The 27,042-nt window shown below is 42.8% G+C and overlaps 1 protein-coding gene across 4 annotated transcripts in view; it reads left to right on the plus strand.

Moving 5' to 3' along the window:
• Nucleotides 1-20,195: 20,195 nt before the first annotated feature.
• The window catches only part of ADAM17 (ADAM metallopeptidase domain 17), a 55,840-nt gene continuing 48,993 nt past the window's right edge, over nucleotides 20,196-27,042 (plus strand). Inside the window, exon 1 of one of the 4 annotated variants that reach the window (XM_070234806.1) lies at nucleotides 20,196-20,523. In XM_070234806.1, coding sequence (XP_070090907.1) covers nucleotides 20,235-20,523 — 289 coding nt within the window. In that variant the 5' untranslated portion in view covers nucleotides 20,196-20,234. 4 annotated transcript variants of the gene reach the window in all.

Here is a 27,042-nt window from a genome sequence, read left to right on the forward strand (position 1 = left end):
TTTACTATCGCTTTGTAACAATTGCATACTGATGTTTTGAGAGACAGGTGAATTCACTACTTTCTGAAGTTTAGTGATACTTCCCGTGTGTAAAATGTAGTGGTGACACCCCTGTTTCTGCCTTGTGAGGCACTTGTCTAGGGATGCCTGGAAATGTATAACATTGGACTGCATTTCTTAGGGTTAGTGTTTTACTACCATAGATCAGTTTTGTGGGCCATCTCTTCCTCAGATGTAAATGGTATCTAGTTAAGTGTTATATGGAATAAAGTGGACATTTTAAAACTAGAAAAGTTAATTATGCAATTGTGAGTGCTTTGGCTGGTGGTAGAATCCTGCTTCAGTGGATATTCAAACAGTGTCAGAGTTCAAGAGTACCTTACTTGTTTAGTTGTCAAATCTCTTTCTAAACATTCAGTTGTATCATCAGTGAGTTCCAAATAATTTTGGCTTTTTAATATCACAATTGCTGTTACACTAACCTATCTTAAGTACTGTCCTGAGAATTTATCTTCAAGTCAGAAGATAATCTGAAAAATTAAGCTCTGTAGGATTATCCTTTATCTCCGAAAATGTGATTGTGAAAAAAAATTTTTTTGCACTTGGTGTGTTTTCTGAGAGGAAACAAAAAGACAGAATTTTCATGGGACTTGGGGAAATATCCATTTAAATAAGATTTTAAAAGTTTTTTTAACTCTAAAAGATTTGTTTTAAAAATAAGATAATAGAACTTTAGTCTCCTAAAATCTAAATCAGACTACTTATTTCAATAAATATGGGAAAGAATATTGTGAAGTAGGAGAAAAAATTGTCACATCTTAATAATAAAGTGGTAAGTACTGAGTCAAGCGATCATTATGAGTTAGAAAACTAGTCGTCCTTCTTAAAGAGCAGATCATTCTCAGCATTTAGTCACAAATTTAAATGTCTGCTTGCTTTGGGAGAAATGGGTATCCTTAAAGGGGGGCCCAGCCCATGGTATCTCCTTTGACTCTGATTTTGGGACCTCCTTGCACTAGTTGATAGATGTTTACAGAACACTGCTGAGAACTCAGGAGAAAGGACGCCTTTCCTCAGGGGAGATGGGATAAGGAAAGAAAGTGTTGGGTTGGAAGGAGGGTTTAAAGCCGTGTGTGAGCTTTCTCTTTAACTTTTTTAAGTACTTTCTGAGACAGTTCAGAAATTTTAAATGTTACACCTATTTTGTAGTTAGAACTTGTTTGGCAGTTTTTCCTTTAAAATATCATTTAGGTTTTAGTAACTTAGAAAAATTGGGAGGGGGATTGTATTCTAACACTGACTATCCAAAATATAAGTATTAGGGATTTCTATTCTAACATATAGTGCATTGAGCTATGCTTTGTTGATTTTATATTGGGAAAGAAGAACAATACTTTTTTTTTTTTGACAGGATTGGTAGAATACACTCGGGTCTATAACTTAAATATTTATCATTAGAGACTATTTACTTTTGTTTTTTAAAATACTGAATAGCACTAGGAACAGGCCATTTAAAGATGAAAAAAAAGGGAGTTGAGCCAAACATTCAAAACTATTTGAGGCCTATTATAGACACGGACATGTGACTATTTTTGTCAAATTATAAGCCTGATTTTATTCTGATTGGTTATAGGTATCATCTGATACATAGTAAAACTAACAACTTCGTCATTCTTCATGGTTTAGTAAGGCTTTCACTTTTTAATGAAGACAATTATGTTGTATGTTTTATTCTGCCATCTATCTATCATCATCCCTTGTATATTTTGTATTTGATCAGCTTTGTGAAAGGTAAGTTACTATGTATGTTTATCATGTATATTCCTCTTGAATTTTGAGGACATTGCAATTAAGTACCAATGTAAACCACCTGCCACCTAACTTTTTTGATCCATTCAACAAATGCTTAACCTACCTGAAGATGGGAAGATCATCATGAAGTCCAAGTTGGGGCAGACTTGCCATTTACTGCTTAATCACATTTCACTTAGACATGGCTGTGCCTTCAGAGCTAGTGCTTTTAAAAGAATAAGTAATAATGAATACCCAGGGGAAACAGCTGGAGACTTCCTCGTCTGCAGTTTAAAGTTAGAACACCTTGAGCATGTCCATGAATGCTCTGGCCCTTTCATTTCAGTTATGGGAACCGGTCATGTGCTGTTCACATTCATAGTTAATTCTCTCAGCTGCCCTGCCACGTGAGTTTCCCCTTGACTGATAGGACATCTGATCAGGAAAACAACTGATTATTTGTTCCAAGTTATGTGTCTATTAAGTGCCACACAAAGTTCTTTTCTGTGCCACTGTTGCCTGCTGTGGGTGCTTCAGCTTGCATAGTATGGCAAATAAATAGGATTATGTGTCAGTTTTTTCCTATCGTATTTGGAGATTGGATTTTTTGTGGGCTTTTTTTTCCTTGCTTGACTTCCCCCTTAATCTGTGCCTTTTACCCTTGAGAAAAACTTCAAAAGCAGCTCAAGGAACATTGGGACATGTTGGACCTAACTCAGTGGTTATGAGAATGAGTCCAAAGAGATCAACTGACTTTCCCAAGGTCCCAGCAACTAGCTAACGTTTGGCCTCAGATGACCAAAGAACCAGATGCAAATAACCAAATTCTCAGTAATTCTGTGCCAGAATTGAAAAGAATTTTCAATGAAAATTACTTCTTGCCACTCACATTTAGAAGATGAAGGCTTTACTTTGTATTTCTCTAGTTAATTTTTTTTTAAAGATGTGAGCCCTATAATAACCTTCAGAAAGTAAGGAAATAAGCATTCATTAACAAGCATTACTTGTCAAATTTATGATTCTAGTATGTTCGTTTTGCATACTTCATGCTATGGCCCTTATATATTCAATGTCAGTTGTATACTCAGTCTTCGTAGTGGAAAGGCCATGAGCAGGGTTCTAGTCCAAGCTTCCCACTGACTGGTAGCTACATGTGATCTTGGGCGAGCATATTGGCAGCTGACTTTGCCATCTTCACAGGTCCTATTTTTAATCATCTTCACAAATAACTCAGTTTCATAAAATTTTTGAAGTAGGTTTTTCTCTTGATTTATGAATAAGGAAACTGAGGCCCAGCAGCTGATAACATGTCAAAGGACTTGGGTCTCATAGGTAAGTAAGTAATGGTGCCAGGATTTGAACCCGTATAAATCTTTAAAGTTGGTACTCTTAGCTGCTGTGCCATGTTGCCCTTTTTTGGAGCTTAAAAGCAGTCACAGTAGATTAGTGCTTTTTTAAGTTCATGACCAATTAGTGGATAGTGGAAACTTAATGGATCGCAGGCCAGCTTTTTTAATAGAATGGAAAATATATGGCATGTTAATAAGGGTAATATTTTGTGAAACCAGTTTCAGTTTATTTATGTGAACAGTGGGTCGTGATGTACAATTGATTTCAGCAGAGTTTGGAAGCCATTTCTTCTGGATCGTCTCAGAGGTTTCTTTGCAATCCATGTACTAGGACCGTGAGTTCATAATTTTACCATTGTGAATAATACAGTTTTTAATGATGACGTTGTTGGGTCCCTTCCACTTACAACATTGTGACAATGGCAACACTTTCTACTTTAGAATGTGCTGAGCAATGAGTCCCTTAATGCCCTGTAGAAAAGAGGAAACTCCTTGTTTTGAGAGTGGTAGTTTTATTCTAGTTGCTCAAAGGATTATGTAAAGATTAACTCTTTTTTTCTTTTGTTCTCAGACACTACTTCTGCAACATATCACAGCCTTGGCCTAAGACCACCGAGGAAGTACTTAAGCCCCACAAGCATGGCAGAGTTGGGATTTAGCAAAGAGGCTTACGGGCTGTCATGGGATACGAATTCCTGAGTGGGTTTCAAACGAGTTGAGCCCCGAATAAAAATGAGATTAGTACAGTAGGCCTTACTACTCTAGGCTCCTAAATTCTTTTATTTGAACTGGAATACACCTCTTTCAGGAATATCTAGGGTTCTTACTCAAATGCTTATCAAAAGAGTTGTTTGCTGTGATTTGAACTAAAGACTTAGGAATTTCCTTGCTAATTCAGACAAATGAAATTCTATGCTAGAGCTTTGTTTGAGATGCTAGAGCTTTGTTTGAGATGCTAGGCTGTAGCAAGCTTAGTTCTCTATTTCACTCGGGCATTTGCTTGACTTTTGCTTGTGATACGTGCTACTGTCGTCTGGGCTTTAGAAATGCCCTGTTGTGGTTATTAATAGAAATTTGGCTATGTATACAAAAGTCATTTTTCTTTCTGTGACAGCCTACAGTTGTTTCCTAGATGACGTTGAAAACTAGAAAATGTTTAAGGCCAACTGAAATTTAAGTTAGGGTACAGCCTAGTTTTCTTTACAGAGACGTAGGGGAAATTAAACCTGCTTAATGAGGCTCAAGTTAACCTCATTTCTGAGGACGTGTGGATGTGTATACTGGAAGTTGGCATTGCAGAACTTCCTGCCATTCACTCATCTTGTGCGCTCCACTCCACACCATCTGACTTGAATAACTTGGGCCGCTGAAGGAGATCAGACTACCTGTTTCTCATTTTCTGCTGACGTTACCAGGTTTTTTACCCATCTGGCATTAGTACTGAGCACTTTTTCTCCATTCTAGACCTGTGGGTCTTTAGACAAGGCCCTGTGTTTCAGCCATTCCCTGTGGTATTCTTTCAGCTATTCTGGAACTTAGTGAGAACCTTGGAAGATTCACTGGAAAGGGTTCTGAAGACTGATGTGTTCTGAGGCAGGTGGCAGCATCAGTACTTTGGAACGAGGCAAATAAATGGGACGAGATTATTAACTGTTCTGAGCTAGACTTGTCTATTCCCACAACTGCATAACATGCGAGTCCGTGTGACCTAGTGGAAAGAGTAGCAGCCTAGAAGTTAAAATCAAGTTTACATGTTCATTCACATGTTAAATATATTGAGTGCCTGTTAAGAGCCAAGAACTTGGAACTTCACCGCTTGATAGTTGTGGGCCTAATCTCCCTCAGCTTCAGTTTTCTTACCTATAAATGGTAGACAGTTACCCTGCCTGTGAGCCAATGTGTGAAAGTGTTTCCAAGTGTAAAGAGTCATGAAATACAAGTATGTGGAATAATCAGGTGAGAAGAAATGAGTGCAGGACAGCTCAGTTTCAGAATTGGAGAGTTCTAATAAAGTGAAACCCGTCTTGTGGATTAGAAAATCAACCACACTTTAAGCAGACCTACTGCCCTAGATTTTCAAGGACATGGACACAAAAAGAAAATGACAGTGTAGCTTGGGAATGCAAAGTTAAAAAAAAAAAAAAACTATTAAGCAGTGGTTTTTTTCTAATTAGCATTATCTGATGGAATAGAATGGGGAAAGGTCATTCTGTTGAAATAAATGAAGAAAAATCAAGATCCAGAGAAGTGCCGAGAAGAAATGCCTTTGTTTCTCAAGAGTTCACTGTTTGGTGATTGATAGTGCCTCCAGGCCATAATTATCCCACTTTAGCATGTATCAGAATCACCTAGAGGGATTGCTAAAACACCACTAGGTCTGGGTGGAGCCTGGTAGATCATGTGCACTTCTAACAAGTTCCCAGGTGAAGCTGATGCTCCTGATCAGTGCTCAGTACTTCGAGAACTGCTGCTTTAAGGAAGAATAAACAATGAAGGCCGAAGTAAAGATGAGGTGGGTTTCACAGCAGGGGAGTAAAAATAAGTCAGTTAAAGGATTCTGGGTGAGCAGCACACTTGAGATTTGTGCCCCGCTGAAGCTAATGAATGAGGGGGTTTTCCTCAGGAAACGAGGTTGATTGGGTTATATATGCAGAAGAGCAGAGGAGGCTCTCTATGGTTAACTGCCTCATCCCTCTTAGTCATTGCCCATGTTAACTGTTTTGCATTAAAGTAAAAATAAAATACAGTTTTACTCTAATCCTGGCCAAGCAGATTTCATGATTTGATAAGATGCCAAGAGCATGAGTTAGAATTGATCTTTAAGGGCTTAGATAAGGAGGCTGGGGAATCTGAGGTCGGAGGTCTGTGTTCAGTGTTAATGGGAGATGAGTGTTGATGGGAGATTGGCCTAAAGCTTGAGGTAGGAAGCCAGGGATGTATGTCAATGATGGCAGGAGGCCCAGAAACTTGTTAGGACATCATATGAGCTGACTAATGGCTCTGTGGGTCATGAGGGTCAAACTAGGGGCCCAGGATTACTGTCATTTGAGTTCCTTCCTCTATTCCTATTCACCAATCCCTCCAGTTCCTAAATTGTTGATTTAAGGCAAAAATAAAGTACAAACGAGCCTGCTCTCTTTTTTAAAGGTAGAATGAAAGAAATAATATGTAGGCGTTTAGTATTGGGTTGTGTTGACATTTCATTTGCTTTTAAGTTGCAGGGCTGCAGCAGAAGGATCAGAAAGCTATTTTAGGCCCAACCACAAGTATTTCTTGTAGGGTGACAGATATCTGGAACTTATCTCTGCAAGTTTTGCTTACATTTCTAACAGATCAAATAATGAAAAAAAATAGAAAAGTGACATTCAAGTGTTTGTGGCTCACCTAGTATATTTCCAATCCTGCATTTGGCAGCAAAAGATTTGAAGACATAAAAGAGCCGGCCTCACCTCTCAAGTTTATGGTCTAGGGAGACCTGCATAATGAACCCATGAAACACTGAGCACACCAAAACACAGTGCCTGTTACACGTAGCAGCTCAGTAAATTCAATCAGTGAATGACATGTGTGCCATATGTTAACAGAAATGTCTGAGTTTAGGGATGGGAAAGGAGTGTAGCCTGGATAAGTGTAAAAAAAGTAGGATGATCCAAATATAGAATGTTGTCTAGGATTTTTTTGTACCACCTGCTAATAAGGAGAGTTCCTAAAGTTATGCCAGATTCTTAGAGGTGCTTGTTATGAAGGAAGGTGAAGTTAGATGGCTCTGGATTTGAATCTTGTGTCCACTTTGTAGCTGTGCGATGCTGGGTAAGTCACCTCATCTGTAAAATAGGGATAATGCTTCAGAGGATTGTTAGGGGATTTCATGAGACGATTTATGCATCCTGCATGCAACATATATTTGATTATGATGTGCCAGGCCAGGTGAAGGAAACAGACAAGGGCCTGATCCTGGCAATGATGGGAACCCAACAGCTGTCTCCCAAACGTACCTTTTGTTTCATGCGCTGTATTATTTTGCTTTCATTCTTTATTATGAAATAATGTATTTCTCTTTGAAGTATTTTTTTTAAAGATTTTATTCTATTTTTTTTCCTTTTTCTCCCCAAAGCCCCCCAGTACATAGTTGTATATTCTTCTTTGTGAATCTTTCTAGTTGTGGCATGTGGGACGCTGCCTCAGCGTGGTTTATGAGCAGGGCCATGTCCGCGCCCAGGATTCGAACCAACGAAACACTGGGCCGCCTGCAGTGGAGTGCGCGAACTTAACCACTCGGCCACGGGGCCAGCCCCTCTCTTTGAAGTATTTTAAAGCAAATAATAGGCATTGTGTCTGTTCACTACTACATAATTCAGGTACTTCTCTTAAGAAATATGGCATTTCCTTTCACAATAACAGTCATTATCACATCTAACAAAATTAGATTCAATCTTTGCCATCATCTATTATTCAATTCATAGTCATATTTCCCCAATTGTCTCAAAATATATTTTGAGTGGTTTGTGGGAATCTGGATTCAAAAAAGGTCCAGGGGCCGGCTCCGTGGCCGAGTGGTTAAGTTCGCGCACTCCGCTGTGGCGGCCCAGGGTTCGGATCCTGGGCGCGGACATGGCACCTCTCCTCAGGCCACATTGAGGCGGCGTCCTGCATCCCACAACTAGAAGGACCTGCAACTAAGATATACAGCTGTGTACAGGGGGGATTTGGGGAGATAAAGCAGAAAAAAAAAAAAAAAGATTGGCAATAGTTGTTAGCCCAGGTGCCAATCTTTAAAAAAAAAAATTAAAAAAAAAATAGGAAGTTTGGCAACAGTTGTTAGCCCAGGTGCCAATCTTGAAAAGAGAAAAAAAGGTCCACATGTTGCATTTGTTTGCAGTGTCTGTTATGTCTCCTAATCTAGAGTATCCTCTTTTATTTGGCTGGGGGCATTGTCTTGTTGCAGAAGCCACGTAGGTTCCTTTAGAATGTCTCCCATTTTGGATTCATCTCTTGCTTCCGTGTGGTTTTATTTAGCGAGTTCCTCTGTCTCCCAGCCATATCTCCTCTAAGTAGAAGTTAGCTCAGGAGAGTTTATTAGATTCAGGTTCAGCTGTTCTGAGAAATCTATAGGTGTACTGTGTGCTTCATACTGCAGCACAGCAAGAGTCGTGCTTGTGTATCTTTGCAAGGACTGTTCCCTGTGTCTAGAATGTCCGTCCTTTTCCCTTTCTGCCTAGCAAATTGCTATTCATCCTTCAAAACCTTGTTTCATTGAAGTAGAGAAAACCCATTGCTAACGTATTCAATTCAGAGTGAAGAAGGTTCCTGATGGCTCTGGGGAGATACTGGTTTTTTTTTTTGGGGAGGAAGATTAGCCCTGAGCTAACATCTGCTGCCAATCCTTCCCTTTTTTTTGCTGAGGAAGACTGGCCCTGAGCCAACATCCGTGCCCATCTTCCTCTACTTTATATGTGGGACACCTACCACATCAAGGCTTGACAAGCGGTGCCATGTCCGCACCTGGGATCCAAACCAGCGAACCCCGGGCCACCGAAGCGGAACATGTGAACTTAACCGCTGCGCCACCGGGCCGGCCCCCGACACTACTTTTCAGATAGAAGTGGGGATACTAATGACTTTCTCCTCAGTTCTTTATAGGTTAAACCAGAGTAAGAGAGATTACAAACCCAAATTAGGCTGCCCTTCCAGCCTTTCTCTTCTTAAGAAAAATCTCAAGGGCAAATTTCCCTCTATCTCTCCAGGAGCTAAGAGCTCTTAACTGTGTAAAGAGAGCATTGTACCCTCTCTCACATCTCCCAAAATGGATGTCTCATTTGAACTTTGCATTAAGTGCCCAACTTGAGTGCCCTGCTATTGAGGCATTGGAGGTGACAATTCGTGAATGACTAGCCTTCCAGCTGTTGTTTTTCCATATATTTTGCTGGGTGGGTGATCCTGTTACTACCAATATTGGATTTCACACTGATCCATCAGATGGCAATAAAACACTAGCCTGTTGGCCAGGGCCCATTTTCAGGAGTTGCCTGAAGAGCTTCCAGGGTTGAGGCAACAGAGCCCTGGACTGGAGATCAGAGGTCTGGGCTATCATTCCTGCTATTAGCTTGCTGTGGGACTGTGGGAATATCACTGAATCTCTTTCTGTATACTCCAGGAAGAACTGGGGATTCTCGGAAGACGGTTCGGGAGTGCTTCAAACTCAATAGCTCTGCTTTGATCTATTTTATGTATTAAGTTTCTGCAAAAGATTTCTTTTGGAGATAGAGTGCTACAGCTAAAAACCACCACCACCCCAAAAAAGGCTTGAAAACATCACTGAGCTAGATGACAACCACATTTCTTTGTATATTTAAAATTCACATTTATGTTGCTAACTGGAGTTTTTAATGAATGTCTGCTTTGAAATTATTTCTATAACAAAGCAGGATGTAAATAAATCAATACGTAACTAGACAGAGTGATGAAATATTGAGAGCTGTACATGATACCAAAAATGAGCCATGTATCAATCAAATGTAATTCTGTATCAACCTACTTGTGGGATCTGTACTGCTTCAGAGTAAGCCAATAAATAAGTGGTAATGTCCCCCCCTAGGCAACTCTGTCATATTCTGGCTCTTCAGAGTGACCAGTCCCTCAGAAGCAAAGCACAGAACTGCACAGTGACCATGCAGATCAGAATTAGGGAACTCCCACTCGGGAGAGAGGCACCACTCAGAGGCAGTCCTCCCTGGTTTTCAGGCATAATCTGAACTGCATGGAAGCAAGAAAAAAGCAGATCTCATTGATTGGGATCCTAGACCCTGACCTCTTGGCTCCCTGCATGGATGCCATGGTCAGCTGTGTAGACTGCCCACTGCCCAACTCTGGGGACACCATTCACATCAGCTACAATGTGAGTGCCACCCCCTTAGAGCAAGGAATCTGCAGCGCAGACACCCCACACCTGATCGTGACCTCCTTTTGCTAAACCACATTGTGGGTAAACGACCCGTTTTTGTAGAAGAAGGAAGGGCTCATTCCTAATCAGCCAGGACTCTCCAAGCCTAAATTTGTTTCTTTGTTCCAGAAACTTTTATTGAGCACCAACTGTGGGTGGAGCACTACTCGTCTGGCCCCAGCCCAACATCTCTGGAAAATTACTGAGCTATTTCAAAGGTATAAAAAGCACTCCCCAAAGATCCTGACACTTTTCATCCAGGCCCTGCTTCCCCAGGGCTTTGCTGCTTTTCTTTCAATCTCCTGCTGCCTGATCTCTTGGTCATCTTATAACTCACAAACGGCTCTCTGTTAGCCGGCCGGGGAGAGAGAGGAGAGAGGGGAAGGAGGCCAGGCACACAGCTACTTGATAGTAGCTTCAGCAAGTGAACGAGGAGGTTAAGTTGCTGGATTAGGTCAAAAATGTGGAAATACTTGTGGATTTTACTGTTCACCTTGAAGCAAGCATAAACTGGAACCTGCTAATAAGCAAAGAGCAAATCATTCAAGACAGGTAACCAGTTATTTTGTCTTCCAGGGACAGATTCACGAAATAAGTTTCCTTCACTGGAATCAGTCCCCATGCCCAATAACAGGCTTTCTCTGAACAGTGTTTCCAGCCCACCACGAGGACAGCTTTTCCCTAACTTAAGAACAGAAGCAAGAGCTTGCGGAGAGAGGAGCTTGGGCCTGTATCTACCACCTGACCTGGCTTCAGGGCTTCATGGAGAAAATGGGTTCAGTTGAAGAATAGTGATTAAATCACAAGTGCTTTAATATTAAAATGTAGAAGTAGACAGGGATGGGTAGAAAAAAATGTAAACTTATTCTCTCCCTGTTCCCTGCTGGCTACCTGACATCATCACCCTCTGTCAGAATGGCATGGGAAGACCAAATATCTGCATAACGTATGGCTTTTCTGTTTTTTTCTTTGATCATTCTGTTGCCCCAATAAATTGCTTTAAAATGTTACAGTTATTTCCCTAGTCTCTACCAGATAAAGACCAGCCTCTCCCATTTAACTGTATGAGGCGGGTACTTAAAGTGCTCCAGATTTTACATGTGAGGCTAGCAGAGGTTAAGTGACTTGGCAAAGTGATTGCAGAGTGTTCAAATCCAGGCTGTTTGGCTCCAAAGGCCATGCTCTTAGCTTCTGAGCCATAATGAGATCCTCAAGGGACAAAGCAGAATCTAGAGGTGAAAGTATGAATCATGGAAAGTACAAAGGATGAGACTCGGGTCCTGGGCCAGATAACATTAGCCCTTTCGCCCTCTTTGTTAGGAGGGCTGCTGTGGTTGGAAATAACAGTCTTTGGAAGAACCTGGGGAAAATACTGACTATAATATTGAAACACATCAAATCTGCAAGAAAGCTTCTCTGAGCTGGGGCTGGATTAGGGGATTGTCTAATTCTCAGGGCTTAGTAGATGCTTTGTGTCCAGTAAAAGTCTCCTGAAACTCGGCAGGTTAACCGGTCTCTGCCAACTCTTCTTCAGTTACCATGGGATCTTCAAAAGGTGACAACTACTAAAAAATGGTGAAGGAAACCTGGAATCTACAACAGTATCTTAAATTGGCCACTGAAGGATGGTTAGGTTTTTCTTTGTTTGTTTGTTTGTTTTTTTGAGGAAGATTAGCCCTGAGCTAACATCTGCCGCCAATCTTCCTCTTTTTGCTGAGGAAGACTGGCCCTGAGCTAACATCTGTGTCCAGCTTTCTCTACTTTATATGTGGGATGCCTCCACAGCGTGGCTTGATAAGCGGTGCATCAGTCCATAGTGGGGATCCGAACTGGTGAACCCTGGGCCGCCAAAGCAGAACATACGAACTTAACCATTGTGCCAACTGGACTGGCCCAGGATGATGAGGTTTTTGATAGCTAGAAATACATTCTGGGCAAGAGAAATTTCAGAAGAAAAGGCAGAAGGGGAGGAAACCTCGGGGTTGTTCCATGAGCTTGTATTAGTTTCCTAGGACTGCTGTGACAAATTATCACAACCTAGGTGGCTTAGAACAAGAGACATTTTTCTCTCACAGTTCTGGAGGCTAGCAGCCCAAAATCAAGGTGTTGGCAGAGCCATTCTTCCTCTGAAGGCCCTGGGAAAGAATACTTCCTTGCCTTTTCCTGGCTTCCGGTGGTTGTGGGCAACCTTTGGTGTTCTTGGCTGTGGCCGCATCACTCCAGTTTTGGCCTCTACTTCATCACTTGGTGTTCCCCCTGTGTGGATGTGTCACTTCTCCTCATAAGGACACCAGTCATTGGATTTGGGACCCATCCTAATCCTCTATGACCTCATTTTAGCCTGATTACATCTGCAAAGACTATTTCCCAATAAGGTCACCTTCACAAATACGGGAGGTTAAGACTTGAACATATCTTTTTGCGGGAGCGGGACACAATTCTACCCACTACAAGCATTAAATTGTCTATTTTGTTTGATTAAAATGGGGAAATTGTGCGATATCTGGCCGTATGTCAGATAACTTACTGATATTTATTTCATCAACACTGTTGACTGCCTCAGCACAGCACTATGTTACTTGCTGCAGAAGGTAGCAGGGTCCTGGCCTCAGGAACTTATGCTCTGGTGGAGAAAAGCAAGAAACCATCAGTAGACGACAATGCAGGATACAACGAAGGATGGACTACAAAAGAAGCAAGAAATGTGCCACATGGAGGAGACATTTAGCTGGTGTCATCTAAGACAAGTGGAGAAGTCGGTGGAGAGGAAACGAGAGGCAAGAAAGTCACTTCAGCCGCTACTAGGCTACTACAGAGGAGAGAGAGTGAGGGACTGAGCTGGACAGGGTCCTTGGACAGCAAGCAAGCGTATTAACTAGTGCTTCTCTGCAGAGTGAAATATTTAGAAACAGCTTTATATGACCTAAAGAGTAAAAAGTTAATGTGACTAAATGCAATGTGGTATCCGAGGTTGGATCCTGAAACAGAAAAAGAATATCAGTGGCAAGATGGTGCAATCCAATTAGCGGTCGCCAGCAGCTGGGAGGAGTGGGTGATGGAGAGCGACTGCTCACTGCGGACGGGGTTTCCTTTTGGAGTGATTTTTAAAATGTTCTGGAACTAGATAGTGGTGATGATTGTACAAAACTGTGATCGTACTCATGTCACTAATTGCAAATTTTGTTATGTGTTTATTACAATTTTTAAAAGCCCATAAAAAGACACATTAGTTAAAAGATTGTGAAATTTGATATTAATTTTGGGAGGTTTTTTGCTTTTCTTTTTAAGATTTTATATTTCCTTTTTCTCCCCAAAGCCCCCCCAGTACATAGTTGTGTATTTTTTTTTTTAGTTGTGGGTCCTTCTAGTTGTGGCATGTGGGATGCCACCTCAGCAGGGCTTGATGAGTGGTGCCATGTCTGTGCCCAGGATCCGAACCGGCAAAACCCTGGGCCGCTTAAGCAGAGCACGTGATCTTAACCACTTGGCCACAGGGCCAGCCCCTAATTTCTTGTTTTGACAAACATACCATGGTTATGTAAGATGTTAATATTAGGGGAGGCTGGGTGAAGAGTATTCTCTGTACTACCTTTACAACTTTTCTGTAAATCTAAAATTATTCTAAAGTGAAGATTTTATTTTAAAAAATTAATATGAAAAACATGCATGACTCCAATTTTTTTTAGGCCAATATCATATTGTGTGTGTTTTTGTGTTTCTAAGTACCTTCATCTTTCAGATTATAAGTCCTGCGGCCAGCTCTGTGGACGAGTGGTTAAGTCTGGTGTGCTCCGCTTCAGTGGCCAGGGTTCAGTTCCCAGGCGCAGCCCTATACTACTTGTCAGAGGTCATGCTGTGGCGGTGGCTCACATACCAGATAGAGGAAGACTGGCACAGATGTTAGCTCAGGGTTAATCTTCCTCAGCAAAAAAAGGAATATGAGTCCTTTGAGGGCCAAGGTATGATGTGGGTCTCTGATATTTTTTTCCAGCTTTATCGAGGTATAACTGACAAATAAAAATTGTATATATTTAAGGTGTACAATGTGATGATTTGATATACCTATACATTGTGAGACGATTACCACAATCAAGCTAATTAACACATCCATCACCTCACATAGTTACTATTTTTGTGTGTGTGGTGAGAACACCTAAGATCTACTCTCTTAGCAAATGTCAAGTATACAATACAGTATTATTAACTATAGTCACCATGCTGTACATTAGAGCCCCAGAACTTATTCATCTTATAACTGAAAGTTTGTACCTCTGACCAACATCTCCCCATTTCCACCCTTCTCACCCCCAGCCCCTGGCAACTGCGGAGAACTATGTTCTACTTTTTGAAGATTCCACACATAAGTGAGATCAGACCGTATTTGTCTTTCTGTCTCTGACTCACTTCACTTAGAAATGTCCTCCAGCTTCAGCCAGGTTGTTTCAAATGGCAGGATTTCCATCTTTTTTAAGGTTGAATAATATTCCACTGTACATGTATACCACATTTTCTTTATCTATTTCTCCACCAATGGACACCTAGGTTGTCTCCACATCTTGGCTATTGTGAATAATACTGGAATGAACATGGGATGGCAGATACCTCTTCAACATAGTGATTTCATTCCCTTTGGAGGTATTATTCTTAAAATGCTAGTAGAATTATCACATTTTAAACATTCAACAACTGAGTTCTGTTTTTCTGAAGGGCACTAAATAGAATAGGTTTTCAATTAAGGTCTCCTGCCACTGTGGAACTGGAGGGTAATTGGTGATAGCCTTCTCTCTGGGGCCTGTCAACCCAAGAGTGATGACTTTTGGTCACTTCAGACCTGAGGTAATTTCAAACCAGCACAAGTTTCCATTTTTTTCTTTATCCAATCTACTCTCTATATTCATTTATTCACATGGTTCAATTACTCTGAGATCTCAAGGGAGAGAGAAAGGGATTTAAGAAGGAAAAAAACAAACACAGCTCCATATTTTGTATGGCATATGATATAGGAGATATGATGCCTCTGCTCACAGTGTCCAGGTTAGCCACTACAAATAATTCTGTCATAAAGACAAGAATACCTGAAACGAAAGAGACATAAAAAAGTGTGTGTGAGTGTGTGTGTGAGAGAGAGAAATGGTTACTAAAATTTTAGATATGCATCTTCTTGAAATAATATTTGCAATGAAATGGCTGGTTTCCTTCTCTTTTGAACTTGGAGGGAAATTTTTTTTTTTAAAGATTGGCACCTGAGCTAACAACTGTTGCCAATCTTCTTTTTTTGTTTTTTCTGCTTTTTTCCCCTAAGTCCCCCCAGTACGTAGCTGTATCTTTTAGCTGTGGGTCCTTCTAGTTGTGGCATGTGGGACGCAGCCTCAGTGTGGCCTGACAAGCAGTTCCATGTCCCCGCCCAAGATCCAAACCAGTGGAACCCCGGGCTGCCAAAGTGGAGCGCACGAACTTAACCACTCAGCCATGGGGCCGGCCCCTTGGAGGGAAATATTATTCCAGTCTCAAGTAGGCCTGGTTATTTTCTTGACCATTAAAAAAAATTCCCAAAAGAGTCCTCTGTTTAATCAGTGAGGATCCTCAAATAATCTGCTTAGCTCCATGCATAATATGTTTTTCATTTTTCTTTCTAAAAGGATCTGAAATATGTTAAAATTTCTGAACTAAAACCTTGGAAACTAGGGGCCAGCCCAGTGGCACAGTGGTTAAGTTTGCACATTCTGCTTCGTCAGCCCGAGGTTCACTTGTTCAGATGCAGGTGCAGACCTATGCACCACCTAGCAAGCCATGCTGTGGCAGTGTCCCACATATAAAAAGTGGAGGAAGATGGGCATGCATATTAGCTCAGGGCCAATCTTCCTCAGCAAAAAGAGGAGGATTGGCAGCAGATGTTAGCTCAGGGCCAATCCTCCTCAGGAAAAAAAATAAATCTTTAAATAAATAAATAAAACCTTGGAAAACAGAGTTCTTGGTACATGACTTTGTATATAGTCATATTCCAGTAAGTGGGGTCTGTTGTCTGATGGAGAGTTGTGGATTGACTCAAACTTCTTGAAGTGCTGACTTCACTCAGATTTGTTCACTGACAAAAAAGCATACAGATGTAGGAATAATTAGCATTTTAGAAATAGAGTGATGAAGACTATACTTCTATAAGGACTGGTGGGACTGGTTTAGGACAAATAGTGGGTAATAAGAGAAATAGAGCTAGGATGACAGAAGGGAAAAAACCCGCAAACTCAGCCAGACTCAAACAGCTATTTCTCTGGTTGTTAGGATGGAAGTTCTCACCAATATTCTGTGGATCTGGTAACTACAGAACCATTTGTAGCTATATGTGTTTAATAATTGTAAATATTTTACTCTCTATAATTTATTTTACTTTTACGTTCACTTGCAGTAAGTAAATTGTAAAAAATTCACTCTATAGCATGGGACCAGCAAATCTCAAGTAATCTTTTACTTACTTTATTGAGTCCTAGGTTAAGGGAACTATTTCAGGGGGCTGGCCCCGTGGCCGAGTGGTTAAGTTCGTGCGCTCTACTTTGGTGGCCCAGGGTTTCACTGGTTCATACCCTGAGTGCAGACATGGCACTGATCAAGCCATGCTGAGGCGGCATCCCACATAGCAGAGCCAGAAGGACCACAACTATATACTAGGGGGCTTTGGGGAGAGGAAGGAAAAAAAGAGGATTGGCAACAGATGTTAGCTCAGGTGCCAATTGTTTAAAAATAATAAAAATTTAACAATTAAAAAAAAAAACATTTCAGGCGTTAGGGAGAGGTGGCTGGGATCGCTTAACTTGTTCATGTATTTTTTAAATGGGTGATAATAGCTGTGTGACCGATCACTCCTAATTTAGGAGTTTAAAAGAACACATACTTATCGTCTCCCTGTTTCTGAGGGTCAGGAATCAGGGAACGGCTTAGTTGGGTGGTTCTGGCTCAGGGGCTCTCACGATGTTGCAGTCAAGATGTTGGGTCTGGGGATTGCAGTCATCTCAAAGGTCGCCTAGGGCTGGAAAATTCACTTCCAAGTTCATTCATCTAGATTTGGGCAGGTCTCAGTTACTTGCTGGCTGTGGGCTGGTTACCTCTATTTCCGTGGGCCTCTCCATAGGCTTCCTGAATGTTCTCATAAAATGAAAGTGGCTTCTCCCAGTAAGTGATTCAAAAGAGAGTAAGCAAGTAAGCAAGCAAGAGAGAATGCTAGATGGAAGACAAGTCTGTTACAACCTAACCTTGGAAGTGAAATACTATCACCTCTGCTGTAGGCTATGGGCCACACAGACCAACCTTGGTCCAGTGTGGAAGGAGACCGACTACACAAGGGTGTGGGTATCAGGAAGCAGGGATCATTGGGGGCCATCTGGGAGGTTGGCCTCCACAGTGGCTATCAAATCTCTCAGGTATTTATATTCCGCTGGGTAACTTTAAAAGAATGACCTAACAGTTTTAATTTTAAATGTCAGTATTTACATCCTGCTGGAAGTTTCATCCTTTGCAACTACTTACATTTATGATGAAAAATTTTTTAAATGAATCTAGGGGGTACATATTAAAAAAATATCTTTTGGGGATAAGAAAATAAAAGTTTGAAGACCACTGGCTCAGACTACTAGTTTTTTTATCCAATGTGTCCCTCTCATCACTTTCCTCTGGCTCTTTATCTCCCCCACGTGGTGCTTGTTTATCTTAAAGGTATGGATAATTGATTAATGAAAGATATGCTTCAAACTGAAAATCAAAATTTGGGTCCTAATCTGTGAATGGGAAATATTCCTTAAAATCTGGACTGTCCTTATTCCAGGGATTGTTCAGCATCCACAAATCAATCAACGTGATACACCACATTAATAAAATGAAGAAAAATCACATGATCATCTCAAAATCTGTACTGTCCTTGAAAATCTAGGACTTATGGGCATGAGTAAGAAAGTGAATCAAGAGCTTTACGTTTTTTAAATGGCATTAAACAGATAGCAAAGTGCTCTGTAGGAGCACTGTGGGGGACACGAAAAGAATATAATCTACTAAAGTTCTAGGACATATTAACGTTATAAGTTGGAGAGTATGGTGTCTGGATGCTCAGCAAATACGATGATATTCTTATCGTACCAAAAAAATTGTACACAATTGACACATTTTCATAGGACACAATATTTTTTTTTTTTTTGGCTGAGGAAGATTCACCTTGAACTACTATCTGTGCCAATCTTCCTCTATTTTTTAGTATGTGGGCCGCCAGCACAGCATGGCTGCCAACAGAGTGGTGTAGGTCTGTGCCCAGGAACCAAACCAGGTGAAGTGGAGTGTGTGGAACTTAACCACTAGGCCACTGGGACTGGCCCCATGGCATACAATTTTTTAAAAATTGTATACAATTTGCAGACGTGAAATTCTGCTTATGTTTTGATTGGGTCTGCCATCAATGTGTGCATTTATTTATTTATTTATTGAGGAAGATTAGCCCTGAGCTAACATCCACTGCCAATCCTCCTCTTTTTGCTGAGGAAGACTGGCCCTGAGCTAACATCCATGTCCATCTTCCTCCACTTTATATATGGGACACCTATCACAGCATGGCTTGCCAAGCGGTGCCATGTCCACACCCAGAATCCGAACTGGTGAACCCTGGGCCGCTAAAGCAGAACGTCAGAACTTAACTGTTGCACCACCAGGACAGCCCCTAATGAATAATTTTATACCTTAGATGAACAGACCAAAAATGCACAAAGCAAAAAATGCAGGAAACCAGTAACTATGCATAATGACTATTGGAAAAGATGCTGAGATTTTACTGAGGCATACTACAATGAACCTAAATTGAAATCATAGTTTATTTTACTAGGAACTAGCCTTGACCCTTGACTAAGCAGGACTAATATTCCATTCCTAACAATTTACCATTTCATAATGGAGAAAAGGCTACCCGATTCATTCTTAAGTGGAAAATGTGTTATGTCCTACTCGTATATACTTGAACCAAAATAGCAATCTGCATCCAACGTTATTAGAATGTCTTATTCAGTACCATAAACACTCACTTAACTACACAGAGCTAAAATTATGCAAAGGATTGCAAAACAATACACAAACTGCCTTGAAAATTTTCCAATCTAAGCTAAAGGGGACCCAGCAGAGAGTTGAATTTTAAGAAGTGAGCAGGAGGGCCAGTGGCCAAATGTATAAGTTCAAGCACTGAGCTTCGGCCAGGCTTTCTCCAGTTCAGATCTTGGGCCGGACTTGGCAGGCTCATCAGGCCGTCCTGAGGCAGCGTCCCACATAGCACAACCAGAGGCACTCACAACTAGAATATACATCTATGTACTGGGGAGGCTTGAGGGAGAGGAAAAGGGAAAAAAAAAAGAAGTTGGTGGGAGAACTCTGGCTCCAGTACTCGCAGTTGAGGAGTTACGTCTAGGATTCTAGTTTATGGAAGGGCTTGCAGACCCGCGACCTACAGCGGGGCCACTGAGAAAAACTGCATTAAGGAAGTCTGTTTATTTCCCTCCACAAAGACTTTTCCTTACAAAGGACGGAGGCCTCCTTCGTCGCGGGTGGTCAGACGCTGAGCGCGGAGAGCCAAGCTGGACACCCCGCTCAGGCTAGGAGGCTGGTCTCGCAGGAGCCGGCGCCTGGACGCGGGGTTCCCAGGGGTCAGGCGCAGGTGCTCCTGCTCCCCGGAGCTGGTCCTTCGTCCTAGACAATTCGTTGCTGGGTCATCACCCCGAGCACACTGGGCCAGGCGTCCCTCCTCGTACGCTCTGGGTCCCAGGGCGGGTTCTACAGGTCGTTTAGTAAAAAGGATAACAGGGATGCTAACTAGATGTGAGACGAAGACGAGAAGGGGGTCGCACGCGCCTAGGAGGGCTTGCTCGCGAGTTCCGCCTGCCTCGCGGCGGTCACCCGAGGACAGAGGTAAGGCCGCGCTGGGTCGAGTGAGGACGTCGCGAGCCAAGCTCGGATAGGCGCCGCCCGGGCCCCAGCGGGACCAGAAAGGGCGGACCGAGGGAGAGCGGCAAGGTGGCTGTGCGCCAGGGCGAGCGAGGGCCTCCCAGCATGCCGCGCGGCGCCCGGCTTCCGGCTTCCGGCTGTGGGCGGTGCGGAGGTCGGCGGCGGCCGGAAGCGGGCTGAGCCGGCCTCTCGGAATGCTGCCTGTGCTTCCGGGGACCTCGAGCCGGGCTCTGGAGTCTTCCGGTAGGCGGCGCGGGAGGAAAGAGAGGCTTGAGGGGCTGGGCCAGCCCGGGCGGATCCCCTCCTCTCTCAATGTGAGCAGTGTCCCGAGCCCCTGTCTGGTGAAGGCTGCCCTGAGAGGTGGAGCTGGTGGCCGGGCCGGGACCATGAGGCAGTGTCTCCTCTTCCTGACCAGCTTGGTTCCTTTCGTGCTGGCGCTGCGACCTCCGGACGAGCCAGGCTTCGGCTCCCCCCAGCGACTCGGTAAAGACCCCGGGGAGTTGGCTCGGACCGGTCCGGGCGCCTGCAGCGCGCTGCTTTCGGGGAAGAGCTGGGGAGCGGGATCTATCAGGTGTTCGGGGGCGGGGTATTGGGCGGCTGTGGCGCGTCCCTAAGTTTTCAGTGTCGGAAGGGGGTGTGGCTCTGGAGTTTAGGGAAAGACTGGAGACCGACGGGCTTGTCTCTCTGAATGGGAAAGGGATAGTGGAGGGGGCCTCCCGTAGGGACTGAGGGCCTGGGAGGGGCTGCCCGCTGGGTTTGTGTTTGGGAAAGAGGTTGGGGGCGGCTGTGGTGCTGGCTCGTGTTTGGAGAGGGAGATGTCCAGGTCGTGGGCCCTCCCGTACTAAAGAACAAATCTGTAGTGTGTTCCTACCAAAGGCAGGGCTCAGGAGGAGAGAAAGGGCCCAGAGCTCCACAGCTCTTCCTGCTCTCTCAGGAGCGAACTAGAATTTCTGCCGTAGGAGGTGCTCATGCGGTAATCTGGTTGGAAGGCGGTGACCGGAGAACTCATCTTGGAGTTGCGTTTTGCGAACATCATAAACACATACTTAGTTGTTTAAATTTAAATTGTAGCTTATTGGGGGTGCTGGGTGTGTGTGTGGGGGCGGGGGGCTCTTGAACCTGCCAAGCCAACTCGTGATGCTGCTGCTGTGAATGACTTCCTTGTCATTTTAAACAAAATCCTCATGGATGACCAGTTTCATTGGTTTTGAGCCTAGAAAGTAGAGGGTTCTTATTTAGATTTTCTAAAGAGATTGGATTTTAAGGATGGAAGTATATTGAGAGATTTGAAATTCGGTGGAAGTTAGTTTGTGTAAACATATAGTGACTGTTGGGTACCTTATCCTTTAGAAGTTGACATGTAAGAGAGTTTGATTAATTAGTAATAAAGTGTGAAACATAGTGTGTCTTCCCGACGTGGGACGTTGTACCCTCAGTGATTTTTCATGGTTGTATTGGTCCCCAAATCCCACCATGATTCCATGTAAGGTATTGTGCCCATTGAGACACCATGTGTGCTTACTTTATGGCTAATAAAAAATTTCGCATTACTTTTCCATGGCAATTGTTTTCTCTTATTTAATGGACAGACGTTGTAGTCGCCTGAGGGTAATAAAGGTGTGGAGTGTTCTTACCTGAACAGCTGCTTTGTGGTTATCTCAAATTGAAACGGAGTACAGGTGACTAGTTCAGTGAAAGGCAAGGGAACTTGTTAGGAAGAGCTGAGATGCGGTAAGTCAGCGCAGAGCGAAGGGAAATCCTGAGGTGGGGTGGTCAGGGTGGAGGGATAGGGTAAAGACCCACTTCATAAGGATAAATGTTAATAAAAAGAACAAATGTGTATTTTGAGATACTTAAGTTATATATATATATATATTTTTTTTTTTAAATCTTATTTTTCCTTTTTCTCCTCAAAGCCCCCCAGTACATAGTTGTATATTTTTATTTATTTATTTATTTTTAAAGATTTAATTTTTTTTCCTTTTTCTCCCCAAAGCCCCCCAGTACATAGTTGTATATTCTTCTTTGTGGGTCCTTCTAGTTGTGGCATGTGGGACGCTGCTTCAGCGTGGTCTGATGAGCAGTGCCATGTCCACGCCCAGGATTCGAACCAACGAAACACTGGGCCGCCTGCAGCGGTGCGCGCGAACTTAACCACTCGGCCTCGGGGCCAGCCCCCACAGTTGTATATTTTTAGTTGTGGGTCCTTCCAGTTGTGCTATGTGGGACGCCGCCTCAACATGGCCTGATGAGTGGTGCCATGTCTGTGCCCAGGATCCTAACCGGCGAAACCCTGGGCCATCAAAGCGGAGCGCGTGAACTTAACCACTTGGCCATGGGGCCGGCCCCTAAAGTTATATTTTGACCACTGTAACACAACTGTTTTATTATCATTCTGTTGTTCACAGGTGGAAAAATAAGTAGCATGAATTCTAGGAATGTACATGGTATAGAGGAAAAGCTTACTTTCTAGGTCAGTTTTCAGCAACATTCACAGATCATAAGAGTTTTTTTGACCATGTGTTTTTTATTTGCGAAGTGCGATCACCAGTGCCAGAAAAATGCATAGACTTAGCCATTTATTCACCAGATGTTTGAAGAACACATACTGCATGCACGTATTGTGTGTGGCATTTGGAGTACAAAGATCAGGCAATATCCATCTTCAAAAAGCTTTTGCATAGTGGAATAGAAAGATCTAACAGACATTGTAACACCACATGGAGGAGTGATTATGGCAGGTATTGTTATCATGGGGGCCCTGAGAGACTGTTACAGTTGAAATGAACCTTAGAGGCTGTGTCTTGTTTTTTAAATAAAGCGGCAGGGAAAATGAGTCTCAGAAAGATGTAGTGAGTTGTCAGATTCACACAGTTAGTGATAAAAATATGCCTTGTGGGTATTTTTTCTTTTGAAGAATGACTTGTGTGTTTGTATGTTTGACAGTTTAGGATGTAATTTGTTGCTTAACTTAACCCTACCATTATTTAGATTGAATTGGTGAAGAGCAGTGAGTAGTTTTGTAGTTAAAGAGTGTGGTTTATTGTTTATTAGCCTACTTATCCTATAAACATTACCTTAACTACAGTACTAAATATCGATTAGGGATTTGAAAACATTTTCCTGAAGGACAAAAATATGTAATAGAATCCTGGCTTTTGGAGTACTCCGTGTCACCCAAAATGATTTCAGTTGAACTATTGTAAATTGCATAATTTAGGAAAGTTATGAGTCATGTGAGCTTAGTCATGATATCTTGAAGTTGCAGCTGGGGTATCCGAATCTCACTGATTTCAGAAGTGTTTTCGCATTGTCTTACTTTTAGCAAAAGAGGATGTAGTGGGTGGAAGGAAAAAAATGGGTTGCAGATGAGGGATGAAAGTTTGTGTCTGAAACATATAGTTTGAAATTTAGGTTATTGGCATGAGGATTTCTCATTATTGACAGCACCATTTTGCTCAATATTTTAACATCTGGCTGCTTCTTTTGGTGTTAATTTTGCTTACAGGAAAAGGTTCCTTTTTTTTTTTAGGAAGATTAGCCCTGAGCTAACATCCACTGCCAGTCCTCCTCTTTTTGCTGAGGAAGACTGGCCTGCCCCTGAGCTCACATCTGTGCCCATCTTCCTCTCCTTTATATGTGGGAAGCCTACCACAGCATGGCTTGCCAAACCGTGCCATGTCCACACCTGGGATCTGAACCAGTGAACCCCAGGCCATCAAAGCAGAACGTGTGCACTTAACCGCTGCACCACCGGGCCAACCCCACAAAGGTTCTTTTGAAGCTGGAACTCTTAACCACCCTGGCTGCTCCAAGGGAGACGTAATGCACCTCTGCTTCGTATTAGTCAAAGAGATAAACAGTATTTCTAGAATAGAATGAAGAGAAGAGTTAAGCAAATTGGATCCATGATGGGGAAACTACAGAAATCCTTTTGGCCATACGTCACAGGGTTTTCCAGAACATTAAGTGTAGGCGTCCTTTAAGGCCAAGTGTATTGATTTTTGGATTCTTAACCATTTTGTATTTGTGAGAGATGGTAAGTGTTTTCAGTTGGAAGTGTAATTTGAAGAAGATTTGAAAAAGATTAGTAGGGAAGAAGGGACAGGAATAGGCTTCATTGAGGTAGGGAAGTGAAATGAAGAGGTTTTTCATATATCCCTTAACTTAGTCCTAAAATCAACCAAGGAGGTAGGTGTCTGCCTTCCCACACTTTTTTCTTTTAACATGAGTTGTAGACTCTGACAAGTCTCATCTGCTGCCCTAGTTTCACTTACCAATTGACTGTAATTTTTTTTTTTTTTGGGGGGGGGGGTGAGGAAGATTGGCTCTGAGCCAACTTCTTTTGCCACTCTTCCTCTTTTTTTTTTTTTTTTATTTTATTTTTTCCTTTTTCTCCCCAAAGCCCCCCGGTACATAGTTGTATATTCTTCGTTGTGGGTCCTTCTAGTTGTGGCATGTGGGATGCTGCCTCAGCGTGGTTTGATGAGCAGTGCCATGTCCGCGCCCAGGATTCGATCCAACGAAACACTGGGCTGCCTGCAGCGGAGTGCGCGAACTTAACCGCTAGGCCACGGGGCCAGCCCCCCACTCTTCCTCTTTTTGCATGTGGGGTGCCACCACAGCATAGCTTGATGAGTGGTGTGTTGGTCTGTGCCTGGGATCTGAACCCTTGAACCCTGGGCCGCCGAAGCAGAGTACATAAACTTAACCACTATACCACCAGGCTGGCCCCTTGACTGTATTCTGATAACTGCTAAATATGTGTCTCTGGCCTAGACTTGTTCTCTGAAGCCCCACACTCATGTATCCAGCTGCCCACTTGATGTTTCCACCCCAGTGTTCACAGGTACTTTAAGTAAAACATGTCCAGAATTACTTATCATGTATTCTTTGGTTTAGCAGGATGAGTATAGAAGACAAGGTTTAGTCTAGGAATAGGCAGGGGTGCTGGATATTGTAGAAGCAGTCTCATTGCCAAAGCTGGATTTGCATCCCTTTCAGCCACAGAGCCTTATGGACAAATCCAGGTTTCTTCAGAGGTTCCCATGGGTTGTGCTGACTTTCATTTGGGCTCAGTTTCCATGTTACTGGTCTTGCTGGAGGGTTTTGTCCCAGGTTAAGTCTCATCCCTAGTGAAGAGCTCTTGATAGGGAATTATATGAGGCAGCTCATTCTCCATCCTCCCTAACTGGTATAAACCCATAAAATTAAGTTGCTAGTTCCCAGGCTCTGGGATCCACTGGCCTAGCAGAGAGCACTGCTCTCCTTTTCTCATCCCTTAGTCCTAAGGAGGATGCACCCACACTTAGGGCTTTTTGCACAGTCACCTGGCCAGGCTGCTCCCTTGTCCTGATGTTTCAGGGAGTGCTGAAGAGCAGTCGAGTCTTACGTGTCTTCTGCACAAGCAGAATAAACACTTGACGGCAGTCCTGGCTTTATCTTTTCCACTTCTGAGGCCAGAAGTAGGAACGTGACACCAATAGTGTCATTTTGGGGGAACTCTTTGTCCTTCATCCAGCAGAACCGTGCAGAGTGAGCAGAGTACTACAGGGCTTCTGCATTATACTTGAAAGTTGTCTTCCAAGAAGATGCAGTTTATTGCAAGAAGAAAAGAGAAGTTAAGTGAAAAGTCCACAAATGTTCCCAGATTCTTCTCATTCAACAGACAGCTTCATTGTTTAAAAATTAGTTTTTTCTTAAAGTTGACCCTTGATGAAAGAAATATGGGTGTACTTTATGTCATTGTATCAAGGTAATGGTCTTAAAAGCTTATCCCAGAGATGAAATATTCAAGTACAAGTGAAGGTGGAGTGAGAGATTTATCAAGTTTTCTATAGACAACTCCACAGCTATGTCCAGAAAGCCAGTTTGTTGCAGGCCTCAAGGTCCAGCTTTCTCTTTATTCTTTGAGAACATATAGAAGGAACAATGTATCAGCTGCTTTTTACCACTGATGTAAATGTTGAAAATCATCCAATAACATAGATTTGCTCTCTTCCTGACTAAAGTCGCTAGGGCTTACCAGTGACATAACTGCGAACATACGACGGCTTAATGCAGAAATATCCCATGTAAATAGCATTGGATTTGCAAACCGTATGTAAGGAACAAGATACAATAGGGAACTCGAGAATCTTTCAGCATCCGGTTGTCCTATTATGTCAACCCCTCTCGCAAACCTGCTCCTACTCGTGTTTTTTATCACAGTGAATGTGGTGCCACTTACCGACCCAGATACCCAGCCAGTAACCTGGGAGTCTTCGAGTGGTCTCTGCCTTGATTGCTCAGCAGCTTACCGGCTGATTTCACAGACTCCAGTCTTGTTCCCCTAAATTTCTTTTTTTTTTTTTTTTTTTTTTAAAGATTTTATTTTTTCCTTTTTCTCCCCAAAGCCCCCAGTATATAGTTGTATATTCTTCGTTGTGGGTTCTTCTAGTTGTGGTATGTGGGACGCTGCCTCAGCGTGGCTTGATGAGCAGTGCCATGTCCGCGCCCAGGATTCGAACCAACGAAACACTGGGCCGCCTGCAGCGGAGCGCGCGAACTTAACCACTCGGCCACGGGGCCAGCCCCCACCCCCTAAATTTCTTACCTCCGGTTTTTGCCCCTATCCAAAGTCCAAAATTCTTAATTTAGTTGCACGGCCTTTCTTGACCAGACCTTTGTCTGTGTCTTTAGCCTCACGCCTCTTCACGTCCTCTCTGCCCTTCTGCACTCCAGCCTCACTGAGTTGCTTTCATTTCTTTGAGTGTTATGTTCTGTACTTCTTGTGAACCTCAGCATCTGTTATACCCTCTGCTTAGAACCCTCTCCTTTCTTTCCCTTCTTTTGGCTGCCTTGTCCTTTTGGTCTTAATCTCAATCCTGTTTCCCTGGGAAAGCATCCTTGGCTGGCCAGGCAGGGGTCATGCTCCTGCTGTGTCCTTCCATAACTTCCTGCAACTTCCTCTCCCTTGGCACTTGACGTACTTTATAATAATTTTTTTGTGTTGTTTCTCTT

Source organism: Equus caballus, chromosome 15 (assembly GCF_041296265.1).
Source record: "Equus caballus isolate H_3958 breed thoroughbred chromosome 15, TB-T2T, whole genome shotgun sequence".
Lineage (NCBI taxonomy): Eukaryota > Metazoa > Chordata > Mammalia > Perissodactyla > Equidae > Equus > Equus caballus.